Below are 18,971 nucleotides of genomic sequence, written 5' to 3' on the forward strand. Positions count from 1 at the left end.
CTAACCTACATGTAGAATAGTAAATGTTTGTTTCTGTTCACAATGCTTAAAAACTATAAATCTTTAAACTGCAGTTCTAGGTCTTCTTGCTACTTAAATATATAGTATAATATGATAAATGAAATGCTTAACATTGCTGAATTCTTCATTTCTGCTCTTGTATTTCAAGAGAGAATACTTTCCAGTCAACCCAATTGGGAAGAGGTCTGGGTTCAAATCCCAGCAGGGGCTCCAGAAGATGATGTAATGGCAACAAAACATTTATTGATAATATTAAATTGTACTTTCATTTCAATTATTGCAATTGTTTTAAATTGCATTGACTTGTTCATAAATATCAAATATGCCTGAAATCAATGATTTCATTGTAAATACATCAATAAAGCAATGATCCTGAATATTTTATTTGATAATGTCAATATCAGTATCAATTTCCCATTTCCAGTGTATACACCATTACAAAAAATCAGTTTGTGAAAATATCCACAAAATAAACCATAACAAATTTAAATATACTGCTGTTGTTACTCATGAAATTGGATATTCAAGCTTTAATTCAACCAAAATTGAGAAAATACTACCGTGTATAAGTATCTAAATTTATAAAAATAAAACTATGATATCATTTGTTGTTTTTTTTTACTGGAACTGTGGAAAAAGATATGATTTTCCTTTTAGAATATGACCGAATAACGGCTATACAATCAGCAGAAAATGCTGCAAAAACCTACAAGGCAAATAAATGTGCATCTTAAGTCTTAAGAAAAACATAGATTTTTATTCAATACCTGGTGTTAATTTTCATCATGATCTCTTACCAGTAATAATTTTACATGAAACAGTCTAATTTTCTTACACTTTCCTTTGAATAGGTTTACTGGGGAACATGTGTTATCTTAAATTTTTTATAAATAACAAAGATTAAATTTAGACACATTCTTAATGTAATATACATGTATTATGACATTGTTTAAAGTTTAATATTGCCAACCAAGTTTATATTCTTAAACAGCTTGTGGTACAATAGGCCCTTTATACAAATTATTCACAATATAAATAAATGTTTTTTTAAACAAAAAAATACCAACATGCATTATTAGTCTTCACAACATTTGTTATCTAAATTAGTAATTTGTCACAGTCATTATTTAATGCATAAACTTTTTTCTGCAATCAATTTTTACATTTATCAGTGCAATGTGTACCCATTCATATAGAATTCATGAATGGCATTCCTATAGATAAAATGTTAAGATCAAAATGTAATGCTAGAATATTTGTTCACTGAAGTACGTGCATGTTCATGTATATTTAGTGTTGTTTGGATTGAAAAGAGTCTCAAAAATAAGTTATTGTTATGGTACTGTATGTTGAAACATTAATAAAGCTGAGCATGACAGATTAAAAATAAATTATTCCCTTTTATTTTAATGAGATATAAATTATGCAATAGTATGCAAGTGTATGAAAGAAAAAAGTAAGGACATTAGAATTTACACCCCACTGTCCTTTTTTCTCTTATTGTTTTCTATTGTTAAACTCATCTTCTGCACTTGCGAAGAATATCTAAAAAAAATCCTGTCATATGTAATCATGTTTAAATGTGTGTACTTTGATGCATTGCTTTTCCTTTTGAATATCCTGAATAAATGGTATTGTCATTGAACAAAACAAGGGCATGCGCTACTGTATCAGCAATTCAGGTCTTTCTACAGAAATTTGCTAGGGCACAGGTGCAAATATGTGTGATTCACCGGTTACTAGGTTACCCCCATTGGAATTGTTTAATTTTAGGCACTTAATCAAATGTTACTGTATTTAAGAAACTGCAAAAATATATTTAAACTAATCTGCTTTTAAACAGCTGTTGAATCTTTTTATTTTAATGTATTTCATGATATTGAAGAACTACAGCAACACAAAGTGGTAAGAAAATGTAATAAATTAAAGATTTAGGCACAGGGGTGCCCTTGGGCTTAAAGAGCATGGATAAATGCATGAGTATTACACGTATGGAGATTTATTATTTATTTACAAGATCATGTAAAGAGTTGAATTTATGTTATAGCAGCTTGGTTCTGAGCAGTTTTGATTATGTAATTTGTTGACAGATTGGCATATTTCTCTTATATAATTTATTATTATTATAAATATTGCTAAATGAAAGTGCGGTGGTTTAGAGGAGGAGGTGTCCGCCTAGCGGTCGGGAGTTCGTGGGTTCGCTTCCTACTCGGGGAACGTTCTCATTATCTTCTCCATAGAAACCAAGTACTGGTTCTTCCCAGGAAACGGGCTCGACAGTGTCCATATCTGCCTATAACAGGCCTTCCTGTTATAGTCAGCAATTGACTGTAGGAAGTACGAAGTAGTAGAAGTAGAAGAGGTGCGTGAAGTTGGCTCGCCGTTCGATGTTCGACATTAGCACAACATTCAAATTACCGAATGTCGAACTGAATGCCGAGCTGGAATGCCGAGCCAGCTAAACAATCCAAAATATGCATACAACACTATATCTGAATGTCGAACTGAATGTCGAGCTGGAATGCCGAGCCAGCTCAACATTCGAAAAGATGCATACAACACTCTATCTGAATGTCGAACTGAATGTCGAGCTAGTATGCCGAGCCAGCTCGACATTCAAAAATAATTGTACAACATTATCTCAGAATGTCGAACTGAATGTCGAGCTGGAATGCCGAGCCAGCTCAACATTCGAAAATAAGTATACAACACTTTATCCGAAAGTCGAACTGAATGTCGAGCTGGAATGCCGAGCCAGCTCAACATTCGAAAAGATGCATACATCACTATATACGAATGTCGAACTGAATGTCGAGCTGGAACGCCGAGCCAGCTCGACACTCAAAAATAATTGTAAAACATTATCTCCGAATGTCGAACTGAATGTCGAGCTGGAATGCCGAGCCAGCTCAACATTCGAAAATAAGCATACAACACCATTTCCGAATGTCGAACTGAATGCCGAGCTGGAATGCCGAACCAGCTCGACATTCAAAGGTAATTGTACAACATTATTTCCGAATGTCGAACTGAATGTCGAGCTGGAATGCCGAGCCAGTTCAACATTCGACAATAAGCATACAACACTATATCCGAATGTCGAACTGAATGTCTAGGTGGAATGCCGAGCCAGCTCGACATTCAAAATTAATTGTACAACATTATCTCCGAATGTTGAACTGAATGTTGAGCTGGAATGCCGAGCCAGCTCAACATTCGGGAATTTGAATGTTGTGATAATGTCGAACGTCGAACGGATACCAACGCAACTTAGTTGAAGTGAACTTGTACGTGTATGATAGATGCTTCCATTTGTCCCCTTTTAGGAAAAGCATGCAACAATAAAAATGTTTTTTGTTAAAACAACAATAACAAAACAACTGTACTGGTGTTGGCCTGGAATTTATTTTAAGAATAGTATTTTACCATATAATTTGTTTAATTGAGTTAACATCTTCAGGGTCTATGTGTACCAAACTGGCATTGCATTGGCAAAAACATAAACAGACTGCTGACTTCGGTCAATATTTATATTCAACATTTCTGATTCACTCAACATCTTGTCAAACAGCAACTAATTATTGCTGCTTCTTGATAATTTTATATTATTTTCTAATAAAGATATACAGCTTTGTTTCAGTATTAATATTGCAATATGTTCATGTAATTAAATATGTGCATGAAATTAAATTTAATAGCACGCGCCCAGTTGTAAACTTCAAATACTAGCAGTTAAAGCATAGCCGATGGGCGCGGCCATTTTGAAAACGCAACTATGATCATGTGACTAAATGTCACGTGCGTTGGAAAGTAGTCCGTGAGCCCACGACAGAGATGAATGCACTGAACCGCAGTGTAAGAGAGTGAAAAAAACTCTGGACAAAGTAAAAAAGAGTTTAGGCTTTTTTTCTATTGGAAAATGTTACAGTTAAAGCGTATTTTCAGTTACAAAAAATCAATAACTTGCAAAGTATTAATAGCTTTCTTAAAACGTTACAATAACCTAGGTCTGAAAGATCACAGTTTGAATTAAAAATCCCCTCCTTTTGGGTTTACGCATAAAAAACTTTAAGGTATACAAATAAAAAAGTATATTTTATCATAAAGCAAATACACCAAACAATCACAGGCTAACATAACAATTATTTATGATAAGAAAACAATAATAGATAATAGAAATACATAGCACATTTATGTTCATACTTTAAGTATAGCCACAGTACATTGAAATAACTAGTAAAAACAAAACAAATGCCTAAACATATGTAAAAGAAGGTGTCACACATATAATTTTGAACATTGGAAAAAAAAATATTGTTAATTGTATTCAAGAGATCCATAAACAATGTTCATAATAAACTGTTATAGGAGCCTTACACTGGGAAAACCGGGCCTAATGCATGTGCATATGTGCGACGGTGAGCTATTTTGATCTGACCCCTGGGTCAAAAGTTATGGGTAAATAAATGGGTAAAATGGGTAAAAAACTCATTTTACTAACAACATGCGACGCACATGATATTGACTTTTGACCCAGGGTTCAGATCAAAATTCCGAATAGTGCACCGTCGCACATTTGCTCATAGCTACCATGTGTGTAAGTTTCAAGGTTCTAGTGCTAACACATGGTAGCTATGAGCATATGTGCGACAGTGTACTATTTGGAATTTTGATCTGACCCCTGGGTCAAAAGTTATGGGGGTTGGGATGTGGTCGGGTCAGAGATTTTCACTCATTTGTTTAGGTTATTTTACACTAACTTCTTCATTTCTACACCGATTCACTTCTAAATGATACTGAACTTCTCTTATGACAATATGGTCAATCTCAACTATGCATCCAATCCTGTGGCGCCTCGCCTACATAGACCACACCCACCCTAAATTTTGTTTAAACATAACTTCTATATTTATTCACCAACACAGTCTATCTCGACCACTCATGTCCACATTACCCACCCCGAGGCTCCACTAATATAGGCCTTGCCCAACCCAAAATTGCCTTTGGGGATGGGGATACGCGTCGGCCACTGCCGCGCCGTTTTTCTAGTGTTTAATATGTATTTTTATCATGTACAAATCAGAACATTATCTGTGTTTTTTTATTCGATTTGATATTTTCTTTGAAATTACTTCAGTATTTTTTTTTCAAATTTGCATCCTTATTACGGGACAACAAATATGCAATAAAGGTAAAATGCCATGCATAAAACAACAATATTTAATAAGTATATATTAAAATTATATATGCCACATTAAATGTGCATATTTGTTTTATCAGATTATATTACGTATATATTAAACATTTATATAGGCTATACACAAGCTTGACAAAGTAAATAACGTGTGTAAATTGATTGTCATAAAATAATTAGTTAATACTCTTTTTTAAATAAAATATTTGTAAAAAAATAATTGTATAATTAACATTTATATAGGCTATACACAAGCTTGACAAAGTAAATAACATGTGTAAATTGATTGTCATAAAATAATTAGTTAATACTCTTTTTTAAATAAAAATATTTCTTATATGAATTTACAACCATCAAAGTACGCATTATTTCGGATTGAAGGTTCAATTGGTTTGTTTCATCAGCCAGTTACATATTATACTTTGCAATCAATTATTTTAGTATCACCTTAGTACCTTTATGAAACAGAACAAAAACATCTACCAGAAATCCTCTGAAGTCAATGCAACTCTTTAAAAACGCCAAAATGTTGGAATAAATTACATAATGTCACATAAATCAAAGTGACATTGCTCAGTTTAAGTGTGTAAAATGTGCAAAATATACCTGCTAAATTGTGTATCCATGTAACTAAGATTGCAGATTATCAAAAATACATTTGATAACTCTACGTGTAAAAGTAAAAAAACAACAAGAAAACAACATCATCAATTTACAACCTAACGTTATGCCAAAGAGATGACAAATACATTTAAATCTTGGATTTATAGTAAATCATATAACCATTAAAAGAAAATTTAGTTTCCACACGTGGTAAAGGAATGCACACTAAATTTAGTATTATGTCACTTTGTTTAAACTCCACTGCATGTTAAAATCCCAGTCAACAAATGTTAGAAAAAAAAACTTAGCACAAATCATTTATAATTGACATCAAAACCACACAAAACCTAACAAACTATTATTTCAAATCAGTCAAATAAAACAGTTGGGCTGCAAAGCGAATATTTTCTATACAGCAATAGTTTTCGATGCATATGAAGTAAATTGAGTAAGCAATTTTTGTTCTTACCAAATGTACAGTTATGTGTAATATTCTATTCCCAACAGGTGTTTTTAAAACTTAACATAGTTATTGTTTTCCCTAAAAATCAAACTAATTTGCAGAGAAAAAATAATAATTTACTTTCCTTTTATAAGAAATAAGGCTACTTTAACATGCATTGAACTTTATCTGTGGAAAGGGGATTTTGCAGGAACATCAACAATTTCTTATGAACACTATTATTAACATAGTAATCTCTGAGCATCAACACCAACATAATTGTAAACAGCAGTCTTTTTAATCTAGTTATTTAAGTTTCATTTATAACCTTGCTCAAGTACGTTTTAGTATGGCATGATGCAGATTGTAGTATCCATTATTTCTGTAACAATAGTAACCACAATTTTGGTCAGATAAAACAACTTAAATAATGTACATACTCCCACATAATGCAGTCTATCCTCATACCAAGTTTCATCAACATACTGCTTAGGTGCTCTTTGAGTTAGTACATGATCCAGATTGAAATGGACACTAAGAACACTTGCACATTGAAACAGACAGAGGGTTGCAGGGTTAACTTATAGCCACCTTTGATAACACAGATAGAAGACTTGCACGTGGTTTTGTTCAGTATAAAATTGCTTTTAATAGTTGCTTTAAACAATTCAAGTGAATATACTTGGTTGAAATCAAATGCACACAATTCCGGAAAAAAATGTCTTCATTTATTAAAATATACCTTTTCAAAATTTGTATAAAGTAAGTTTGACTGACTGGAAAAAGGCATTCGCATGTAAAACACTAATTTCATATAGCGAATCTGCAATATTATTATAAATGTTTGGTGCTGTGTGCAAAATGCTAAAACGAACGCAGGAAACGGTTTAAGGCATAGACACATATTCACATTCTAATCCCCTTATTGATGCTTTCAATCATATAAATGCCCCTAGCGCTTACCTTATAAAAAAAAACTCCTTATCCCCAACTCCCCAAATGTGTGCCTGAATAAATGAAAACACATGCTTAAAGTAAATATTTTACTGAACTTTTGATACAATGAGAAAATGAGCAACTCAGTTGAAACTATTTTTGTGATCTGTAAAAATGTTTGATAAAACACACAAAAATAGTTAAAACGTTAATGTATACATTGCTTAAATGAGTGTGGACATGTATCTATGTTTAATTTACAACATTTAGTTCATACTTAAATGTTAATACTGCAAACTATAAGTTCTGTCAAATTGAAGAAAATTGCAGAAAACTAAAATATTATCAATGGTGTGCCAATATTAAAGGGGAATAACTCTCAAAAATATACTACACCAATGGTCACCTCAAGACTTTTTAAAGCATGGCGTTTAATGGAGTCAGTGAGTGAACCGCTTTTGACCCATGTTTGACCTGTTGTTCTTAGTTGTTAACAGGTCAATAGTCAAGGTCTTTATGCGCATAGAATGATCTGGGGTCAAGGATTTACGATGAGCAGATCCATCCCGACTAAATGACGCACATTTTTCTGAAACTGTTGCTGACTGCGTTGAGGGTTTTACCAATATAGTCTTACATAGGAGTCGTGCTCTGTGCGAAGGGGATTAAATACATGCGCGTAAAGTGTCGTCCCAGATTAGCCTGTGCAGTATGCACAGTCTAATCAGGGACGACACTTTCCGCTTTTATGGTATTTTTCGTTTACAGAAAGTCTCTTCTTTGCAAAAAATCCAGGCAGAAAATGTGATCCGTGATAGCTTGTGCGGACTGCTCAGGCTAATCTGGGACAACACTTTAACGCGCATGTATTTAGATTATAAATTATTCATGTTTTTGTTTTGTTCATCACGAAATTTGGCAACTCTCGTACATATATATTTTTGTGGCTATTAAACATTTCAGCAATGACTATGGTTGATCTTCTTGTATTAAAGATTGTGTTTGTCTTGAGCAACGCTCAAACGGTTCCAAAAACATAATTTTAATTCTTTATTTACACTATAGATATTTATATGACCACTTAAGCAAATATCTCTTATTACGAATTCTCCTACCAAACCCTGTGACAAATGTTCACGATACTTATTTAAACACAAGAATGATCATTAAATGACTCTCTTTAAAAAGTATTCAAATCGTTTCTGTCTGTTGTATATAAAGGGCAACTGGTCTAAAACAGATCTTCAAAGTGAAAACTTTAAAAGTATTTGTTTATTGAATCATAAGGGTCAGTTGGGTTTTGTGTGGAAAGCGTCGATTGGTCCTCTGATGAGTATTTTAAAATTATACTGTTGTGATCAATAATGGTTACGCCTCAGGGGCACATGATTTATGTAGATTTACATAGCCAAATTATATTAAACATATTCCTCTCTTAAACCACAAAACCGAGAGGTGTCATATTTGGCATATAACATCACAGTGTATACCTCTATTTATATAGTGAACACTACAAATATATTTCCCCTGAAATCGTATCATACAGTGGTCCTTAACCAAAGATTTGTTCGAATCATTTCCTGTGGTCAAAATTGTCCTCACTCTGGGATAACTTATTTTCCATACATTTCCTTTACTTGTACTGTGGAAGTGTTTGTTTGTAGCATAGGTTGATTGTCATCTACCAATATTTGTTTAAATCATGACCCTCGATTGCGGTCTAAATTTTCCCCGAACTGGTTTTTATTGAACACAACATATGGCAACCAGAATGCTAGGTAGTTATCCTTATGTGGCTATAGTGTAAGCTTGTGAACATTCTTGCATTCATATTTTTACCAATCATGATTAACTTGCTCAGAAGATTTTTTCTAATAAATGTTTGTTTATGCCTATTAGTGTTCCCAAAACTTAACACAACTTGATCCGAATAGTGAATTTTCGGGTTTAATGTTTGCGACCGATGGCCTTCAAGTTATTTTTTTTATTTATCAACTTGACCATACGAACGCTTCGTATCCTGCTTCAAAATTATATTGTGATGAAGTGAATCTCATTTTGAGGATAACAATACCATCAACTTTGTCGTTTCGCACAAAGTGTTTTCATCAGGGGATATTACTTTGTCTCTTGTTCTTGTTTATACTTTATTAAGTACGATGTTACTGATTAAATATATGGATGACCTAATTAAGGTATGAGTCTATACTTCCTTGCTTACATAAACATGTAATTCAAACAATATGAGGATGACCCTTGGAGATGAATTTAACACAATTAATTAAAATAATTTAAATATAGACGAAGCGTTAGAGGATTTTACATCAATCATACATTCAGGATTACAATGCTAAATGAAAGCAAATCATATTGGGTACAACAAACACATGATATAACGTCAGTTTTATCAAATGACAAACACCATCATATAATTTAAGTTGCAATGCTTCTTACTGACACCAAACAGTTTTATACAGGGTCAGTAAATTAAGACATATTTATTTATTAATGTATTTTATTTAAGTTGTTAATTTAATTTATTAATATTTATACATGTAGTACTATGAAATAAACCGTATCAGTTCAATAAGAAGCCAAGTTGCGAATTCATTTTAACGCATTTTCTTCATCTTCCTATTCCATTATCAACGTTATAACTGGAGAAAAGTTCTGTATTATATAACGACGTCTTGTTGTTTACTGACGTGACATCATTAGAACATTACTAACAAAATGAAAAGCTATGCATCTCATTAGAAACATACGCAATCAGCATGTGAAATGGTTGAGCCATTAAAGAAGAATATAACGTACGAGGTAAGATATAATAACAACAATATTGTGTCGATAATCGGCTTCTTAAATTGGTTCGTTTATTGATTTTGTCGACATCATTTTATATTTTATAATGGATGTTTATTATCTACCAACGGTGCCACGGTCAAAGCTAGTGTGTACCTCTTGTACCATTTGTGTTACATTTTAGAAACAATATTTCGAATTTGTGTTAATGAACATCATTTGTTGGTATTCATCAAGAATTATCGAGATATTGTTTAAGAATGTATTTAGTCGATTGATGAACTGTATTTCCAGATTCCGGACATGTACTTACATTAACAAGCTTTTATCTGCGCCGACAAGTTAGTTGTCTTCACCTGATTATCAAACGTATTGTTTGAAATTCTGCCGCAGGCGGGATGGGGATTATAAGGGAGGCGGTCGATCGGCAGGGCAGTCGGCGCCCAAGAGGAAGATGCCACCTTTTTAGCTCAAACAATTCAAATAAGATCATTTATTAAAATTTATGATAATATTTAAGAGCATGAACCATCGACTACTGAATTATGGCCGTTTAATAATAAACACATTGCCAATTTAATCTTGTTAGCTCTTTAATTTAAACAGCTCTAATCGGATGATCAGGAAATTGTCGTTAATGTTTTTTGGGGATGAGTTTTTAGCCAGATTTGATTTCAATTTTAGAAAAATTGTTTGGTTTGACATTTCAATGTTTCATTGAAATTGTCTTAAACAAATTTTTAATCAGTGCACTTTTTTCTGTTACCCCAGTGTTATGGATAATCACAAACTCTAAGGAAGAGTTATTATCGCGTTTTAATTGCAAATCGCCAGTTTATTCAACAAGACTCGAATTATTTATTTTTTCTGGCTCAGTGTATATAAGGCAGTTGTTGCAATTCATTATACCTAATATAATATATACATAATTTTAACAGTTTTGTATACGATTATGTTAATTGTCCTTAATATTATGCGTCATTATGAGTTTTCCAAGCCACTACATTGACGAAGAAGGTCAAAAATACATTTCCAAAACAAGCCATGCGATTTCACTTTCGTAAGAGAACGTTACAAATGAAACAGATGTTTTCAAACATGTGTGTTCATGATAAACATTTTTTCGTAAATCGAATTCAAAATCAAAGTACTTGTTTAACACACGTAATCATCTATGTTTAACTATCAGCCATAATTATAGACAAGGAAAACAGACAAACAAGCATGACGCATGAAAATATGTTTCTGGTGCCATCACTTAATGAGCCGTGTTTTACTTTGAATTAATGATTCTTGTGTTTAAATAGTCGGCATTCTGGTTGACCTCCTGTCACATGTGTTTGGCAAGCAGTCTGGATTATCGTGCATTTGTACATAATTTTGCCTGTTTAAGCTAATGCATTTATAATCCAGTTGAAGAGTCCAACATAACTTTCATGAATCGACATTAATTCATGTACATGTATTTTATTTGCAATTGAAAACTTTAATGTCTTTGAAAATATTTTAGAAAACTGATATTATGACTAATATTCGTATTTTTTGTGTTATTGTTGATCCTTTAAATTAATTGTAATAATGTTGTACAAAAACGTACAGTGATTTGTAAACACTCTGCTAGTATTCTATACGGATGTCCAACCAAGAAAACACATAACTGATAATGTTGTATCAGTATTGATTATTTCTTGCCTTTCATACGAGTCGTGTCTGATAACGAATAGCGATTTTATTGCAACGGGATCTAGTTGTTCTTGATCATCAAAGATTGACTAGACACTTTAGCAAGACGGTATGTAGTGACGTGCTGAACTAACACTGGTTCTGAATGCTAAAACAAACATTAGCCGGCATTTAACCCCTGCAGAGAGCTATGGACCAGTGCACAGTGTCAGTGCTGATGAGATTATATCAATTAATAAAACTTACATATGTTTATAGGGTAAGAGGAGGTTCCGAAACGCAAAGAGCGAAGAAAAAGGTACTTATACAACTATACAATATCTTGTAGGCAATAAGTTGTGCGATATTGCGAATGTTCAAACACGTTAAAAAATTATACCATCAGCTTCGGATTTAGTGTTTATTCCTATTAAGTTTGTTAAAATGTTTCTCTAGGCCTGTGTCCATTATGACTGACATGTATCTAGAATCACCATAGTACATTTACAATAGTTATTATTTTAATTATTGGACAAAGGATGCACATAAACCTTTTAAGGACAGCAGTGCGATTTGTCCATGAGAAATTAGTGTTAAGATAATACATGTGAACCCCATTTCATTTGTTAAAACAATAATGATAGCAAGGTTTGAGTTGTGATTATTGTTGATGACAGTTTATGAAATGCAAAACCCGCGCTCATGGTAACTAGACTTTATATCAAATACAATTCGATAACAGGTCTATTGCCAGGCGCCATTTTGGGAGGAAATTTTAATTGGCGTACATACATTGGAATTTGTTGTTTTAATATCATTTCGCCTCTAGTTTAGGGACTGTTTGGACATACAGAAAATCGGCAATTTGTTATAGAAAATAACTGATATAGTTTGCAGATAAAGTCGGATCTAAAGTATTTAAACAGGTTGTTTTTTTACACATCTAATTGAATTTGTGTTCTATACATTGTAAATGCTGCACACTTAACTATTTAAATTGCTGTTGATTTATGTTTAGTTATCCATCTCGATTTATGGACATCAATTGAGGTTCGGTCGTCCATCAAGACAGGTTGAGACGATACAATCCTCCCACCCCCCACCCAAAAAAAAAACAATCCTCCGATACCGGAATTCATTCTTACCTTGACGGGCTTGCTTCTTGTACTTTCATAACTATTGAAAATAAAGTCAGTCATCATTGATGTGATTTAAATATTCATTCAGACGGTTTTCATATGTACACAAGGTATTTCAACATTGTTGGTTTAGCCGATATACTATTGTGGCTAATTATTTCTGCCAGTTCTGAATGACGTTGTTTTTTTTTGTGCGTTTGATAGGTGACAATACGACAACATGCCGGCATGAAAGAACGACAAAAGACATAACTTTCTTTTCGGTGGTTATACTTGTTGTTATGGCGCGGTGTCGTGATGTCGCCATTCAAACCCATCAACACGCCAGAATGCGTCAGAGGCAAAAATAATCCAGAACAATGGCCGACAGAACGAGATGTTTTTGTGTTGTTCCGACGCGTACACACATGTGTTGGCGCCTCTGATATTTCGTTCTGGTGTTTTGGCTGGTTTGAAAGTCATCAGCCTGCGATCATGCCAAAACTACTAGAATAGAATGGCTCTCATTTGCCGTTATGGCTTGTATATCATTAGTGTGCGTTGCCTTGTTGTCGTGGTTCAAATCCAATTACAATCAATCACTTGAACGATATGGCATATATCAGCCGGTGTTATAGACAGTATGTTCGTTTGGTGAATGTATTAGATGCAGACACCTAATGAGCAAACACAATTTAGGCATATTATGAGTATGTGAAAGAACTGTTTGTTTGTGATAGGATAGCGACCCTATGTCTCCAGAAGCTGAGGACCGAATCCGAACGCAGCAGCCGGGATATTGTCTTGAGAGAGAGAGAGAGAGAGAGAGAGAGAGAGAGAGGGAGAGAGAGAGAGAGACAAAGGGAGAGAAGAGAGAGAGAGAGAGAGACAGAGACAGAGACAGAGACAGAGACAGAGGCAGAGACAGAGACAAGAGAGAGAGAGAGAGAGAGAGAGAGAGAGAGAGAGAGAGAGAGAGAGATAAAGAGAGAGAAAGAGCGAGAGAGAGAGCGAGAGAGACAGAGAGAGACAGAGAAAGAGAGAGAGCGAGAGAGAGAGAGAGAGAGAGAGAGAGAGAGAGAGAGACAGAGACAGAGAGAGAGGCAGAGAGAGGGACGAGAGACGAGAGAGAGAGAGAGGAGAGAGAGAGAGAGAGAGAGAGAGAGAGAGAGAGAGAGAGAGAGAGAAAGGGAGGAGAGAGAGAGAGAGGAGAGAGAGAGAGAGAGAAGAGAGAGGAGATAGAGAGAGAGAGAGAGAGAGAGAGAGAGAGAGAGGAGAGAGAGAGAGAGATCTCTCTCTCTCGCTCGTCTCTTCTCTCTCTCGATAGCGAGAGAGAGAGAGAGTTCTATTGAGTGCCTGAGCGATTTCTCTGATTACCAGCTTTTGTGCCATTGAATACTCACATTTTCAATATGTATGATGTTGATTAAAAGTCTAACTCTTTCAAACGAATACGTCTAATAAACTTCAATTGTATTTATCATATAATTATACAAAAAGCATGCAGTCAAATTAAACGGAACATCATTGAACGCATGGGAATGTGGCAACACGTTTTTGACACGATCCAGGCGCACATTCATTAGTATACCACATCTCTGCACAATCTCGAAGACTTGGGTGGCCAAAATGTTCATAAAATTGCTATTTTTTAATAGCATGCTTCAATGTCTGTTTTTATTTGGAAGAGAGAAGTCAAACTCTCTGGATCTAAAGAAGCATACATTATTGCATAGAGCAAGGAAGTCAATCTAATCACCTCATGGAACTTCAAAAGACTTTATGTTTGCTATTGAACGTGATTGTCTTCACGTGTGCACGAGAGCCTTCTAGCCCGATTTGCTCGAGATATGACTATGAGGAGCGTTTACTAGAAAGAGTCCTTCGAAACGAATTGGCTCTAGAAACCACTCTGAATGAAATACTGAAAACAAACGGAAAAGTGGGGGATGCACTTAAAGATTTAGAAGATGGAAAAGCAAAAGTGGAGTCTACGTTGGCAGTTATTGAACAGAAACAACTCGATATGGAATCTAAACTAAGTGATTTTATTAACAATGCTTCCAACAATATGAACTCAACATTGGCTTCAAATGTTGACGAAGTGGTTAAAGCTGCTTCAGACATCAAAGCCAATGCAACTGTGACGGTGCAGCAACTCGTAAAACAAGTTCAAATCCTCAAAGGTACGTATATCAATCAGGTTTATACCATATATGTGATTGGTGGGCTTTAACTCTTTATCTTAATGACGATTTCTGAAAGAGGAGTTAGTTGCTTGTTGCTTTCGGTGTATGATCATATAGTATTTCACGAGTGGTTACATTTAACAATTTTTGTAGTGAAAACAGATCCATTAAATGCACCCAAAAATAAAATGGTCACTGAATGATACATAAATAAAATACGCAAGAGACGGTAAAACGTCACATGTTTATTTTCATAATGTTGTTGATATAAAATTATTGCACATTTTCTGATTTACCCCAGTAAGCAATATAGCTTTTTTTTATTTTCATTGAAATTTTCTTTACGGATAAAATTCTATATTTCACGGAAAATCATATACTCATACGATATCTCCACATTCATCGATAGAGACTATATAAGTTGTTTAAATTATGGAAATATTCGTATTGAATTTCTTAAATATCGTATCGTCACATTCCCCCAAGATATACACACGGACTCGAAAACTTAAACATCAATACAAATATTTGTTCATCCACGGAATCATGTTCTCAGTGTTAAATTGTGAAATGTGTTTTGTTGCGACGATGCGAAAAATGTATTTCTTACAGTGTTACAATAGACACTCGTTCAACGTTCGCGTAACTGTTGAGTATACACCGTGATAAACAAATCACAACACAATAGTGTTAAGTCGTTATCTTATATGCATTGGTTTACTCCAATCTTGCCTCAAATCCGTTCATAGAGGTTGCAAGGTTTGGATTCGAACTCACTACACCAACATTCAATGACCCATCACTATATGAGTCCAGCTAGCCGGACCGGAATGGAATTGCATTCGACAAACACTTCACCATGGTACAATTAATATACTTTACATAAATATCGACGAATGCAATTTTAAAGAGACGCAAACGGCTGAAAATATAAAAAAATATCACGTATTTATTAAAATAAACATGATCTCATAGTAAGCAAAGTAAAATCAAATCAGCAAACAGATAAAGCATACATCATTGGGGAGCGCGATTTTTGTAGGCGTAAATAGATCTTTCCAAGGTTGTGCTTAACTTTGGAAAAAAACGCTTTAACATCGGAACAACCAACGCTAGCCCATTTTATTGACAAATTGTAGTTAAATTCAGATTTTAACGATTGACATGCAATGTGATTTTCAAATGATTATATAGGGGTTAGCCTTGTTTTTACCAGTATATAAGTGTCGTTTTTTTCCTAAAGCGGGATACTTAGTATATATTATATCATAGTAATAAGATTAATATATCCTAAACACGAGTGCCTATGTTTACCGTCAAAATGTTACTTTTAGTTTGCAAATGATGGAATAATCATTTGAAGACCAAAACACTCCTTCATTTGCGTGATTAAAAAATATTTATAAGGATAGTGTCATTAAAAATATCCATATAAAACCAAATATGACTTCTTCTAAAAGGTCCCAATTACATTCTTTATTGACAATTTTTTTTAATGATTTAATTAAGCAGTTCATAATAATAATAAAATATTTTCATTTAGTATTACATAATCAGTCTCTTTTATTTTTAAGCGCAACAATTATTTTACTGAAAAAAAATCTAACTGTTACATTTGAGATATATGACAGAGTTTTCAAAATCCCGAATACAATAATCATATGTGCCTTTACAGTTTTTGTGAAGAATATTTTGTCTTTATTTCAGATCAGTTAAAAGTACCTACAATTTACTTTCGTGCGCGCCTTTCGGCTAGCATAACAGACCTACCGAGTGGCAAGGATTTAGTCTTCCCGACGGTGGAGGTCAACGAAGGTGAAGGTTATGATCCTTCAAATGGAATATTCACAGCCTCCATCCCTGGAATGTATCTGTTCAGTGTTCAGTACTGTGCTTATAGTCAGAAATATGTTTACCTTGAAATCGTCAACCAAGGCAAGACATTACAGAGGTCATCTAACAGTGGTAGAAGTGAAGATTGGCCATGTATGACTATGCAGGCATCCACAGTGGTTGCAAAGGGACACCAGGTCTGGGTGCGCACCACATCTACGAGCACGTTGTATGATTCTTCTGTAAGATATACTTCATTTTCTGGCACATTGATCCACGTATAACTACAAGATGAAGAAATGAAGCGCACTTCACTCCGCGAATAAGGAGACACAAGTTATGTGTCTTCTTCGAATAAAAATGTGTCATGTTTATTTTTTATTTTTATGGAAATGTTTCAACTTTGTTTTGATTTGTCAAATTGAGGCCATCATGCATATACGCCTTTCTTTGATAACAAAACATGAATATCAGTATACTATGGTGTAATACATGTTTTGTTTATGTTTAATTTTGTTATAGTGGTGCTGCTTTATATCGTTGTACTGAATTTTAATAGCTTTTTGTTAGCAATATGTCTTGGTGTGCTCGCTGGGTGGTTTCTTGAATACATGATACATAACTTGTTACCAACCAACAGTTAACAATGAAGTATCAAATGAATAATAACTACAAAGTAAATGTCTTCTGTTTTATGTTTAAAAAGACCTTTAAGAAATATAATATGAACATATATTTACACTCACAATGTATTTCATTATATGACTGTAGAATGTTACTAATATTTATTGCAGTACGTCTGACCTTCTTATGTATATTCTTTTATAAAAATGTCAATATCTATCTGAAAAGCATGGTTGATATATCACTTTTAATTTATATGTCTTTTGTTTTGAATTTCGTATTTAGTTAGACTCTACTAACACATGTAACACAACTAATATTTGATCATTTAATATATTTGCAAGGTCGGCATGTGTAGTCAACCGCATTAACCCGTATTAGACTAGTATAAACATGAATCGGGTTCTTACCATATGCAGTGCATGATACATCCGGAATGCAGACATTATATCATAATACACTTGTTAAAACAAAGTATCTATATTTGTCAAAAGACTATAATAAAATTTGTAGTTCAATACGAGTCTTGCTTTTATATGACCCAGGTGATTGGAATTGTGTAAGTATGGTACGCAAAAGGGCTATAGTAGCACACAATTTAGGCGAGTAGGAAGCCATGAAACGTTGGGACCGCGGATGGGCTTGGTGCGGGAAGAATATTCTCGTCAGACGTTATTCTGTTTAAATGTTGATGTTCAACAATACTTTTCTTCGTTTCAAGGTCAGATAATTCCTTGAATTAATCAAAAAAGCAGGGTTAACACAACTGTTCTTAACTTTTTTATAGTCTATGCGTTTATGAAATTTGAAAGTTTTAGTTTTGCTTGGATAATCCATTTGAGTGAAAATTTTATTTAAGAATGAAACAGTTAAATAACTGCATGTAAATTAAATGAAAACAAAATGTGTTTGTGAAACACTTTGCCCCCATATATTTGACATTTGACCTTGAAGGATGACCTTGACCTTGACCTTTCACCACTTAAAATGTGCAGCTCCATGAGATACTTATGCATGCCAAATATCAAGTTTCTATCTTCAATATTACAAAAGTTATTACCAATGTTAAAGTTTGACGCAGACAAACCAACAAACCAACAAACAGACAGGGCAAAACAATATGTCCCCCAGTATAGACTGGGTATAAAAACAACAATTTATGCAGTGTTTTCTTCCCGGGCCATGTTTGCCTGTGACTGACGGTATCCCGTCTAAATTTAGTGTAGTGTAGTGACATTTCATAGTTAGCCACTCGACGTATTAAATAAGTACAACAATAAACTGTGAAAAAGACCCAAATTTAACATCAGGGGCTAAATTGTTACGTCGGTAATCGATGCAATACGTGTAACTAGAGCTAATTGATTTCATAGCCGGGTTGTAACCAAATACTAAAATTGTATTATAACATCACCTTCAATAATTTAATACGTATTTCTGTAAAACATTAACTTAAAAACCTTGTTTTATGATATAACAAAATTAACAGAATTCACACACTATCGAGCGAATAAGCAAATACCGAAACATTTCCATTTATTATGGTC

The 18,971-nt window shown here is 33.9% G+C and overlaps 1 protein-coding gene across 1 annotated transcript; it reads left to right on the plus strand.

Annotated features, from left to right (window-relative positions):
* The first annotated feature begins 14,540 nt into the window (after positions 1 to 14,540).
* LOC127835623 (uncharacterized) lies at positions 14,541 to 17,084 on the plus strand. The gene is made up of 2 exons (XM_052362060.1): positions 14,541 to 14,964; positions 16,675 to 17,084. The coding sequence occupies exons 1-2, from the start codon at positions 14,541 to 14,543 to the stop codon at positions 17,082 to 17,084; spliced, it is 834 nt and encodes a 277-aa protein (XP_052218020.1).
* The last annotated feature ends 1,887 nt before the right edge of the window (positions 17,085 to 18,971 follow it).

This window comes from Dreissena polymorpha, chromosome 6, assembly GCF_020536995.1.
Source record: "Dreissena polymorpha isolate Duluth1 chromosome 6, UMN_Dpol_1.0, whole genome shotgun sequence".
Taxonomy (NCBI): Eukaryota; Metazoa; Mollusca; class Bivalvia; order Myida; family Dreissenidae; genus Dreissena; species Dreissena polymorpha.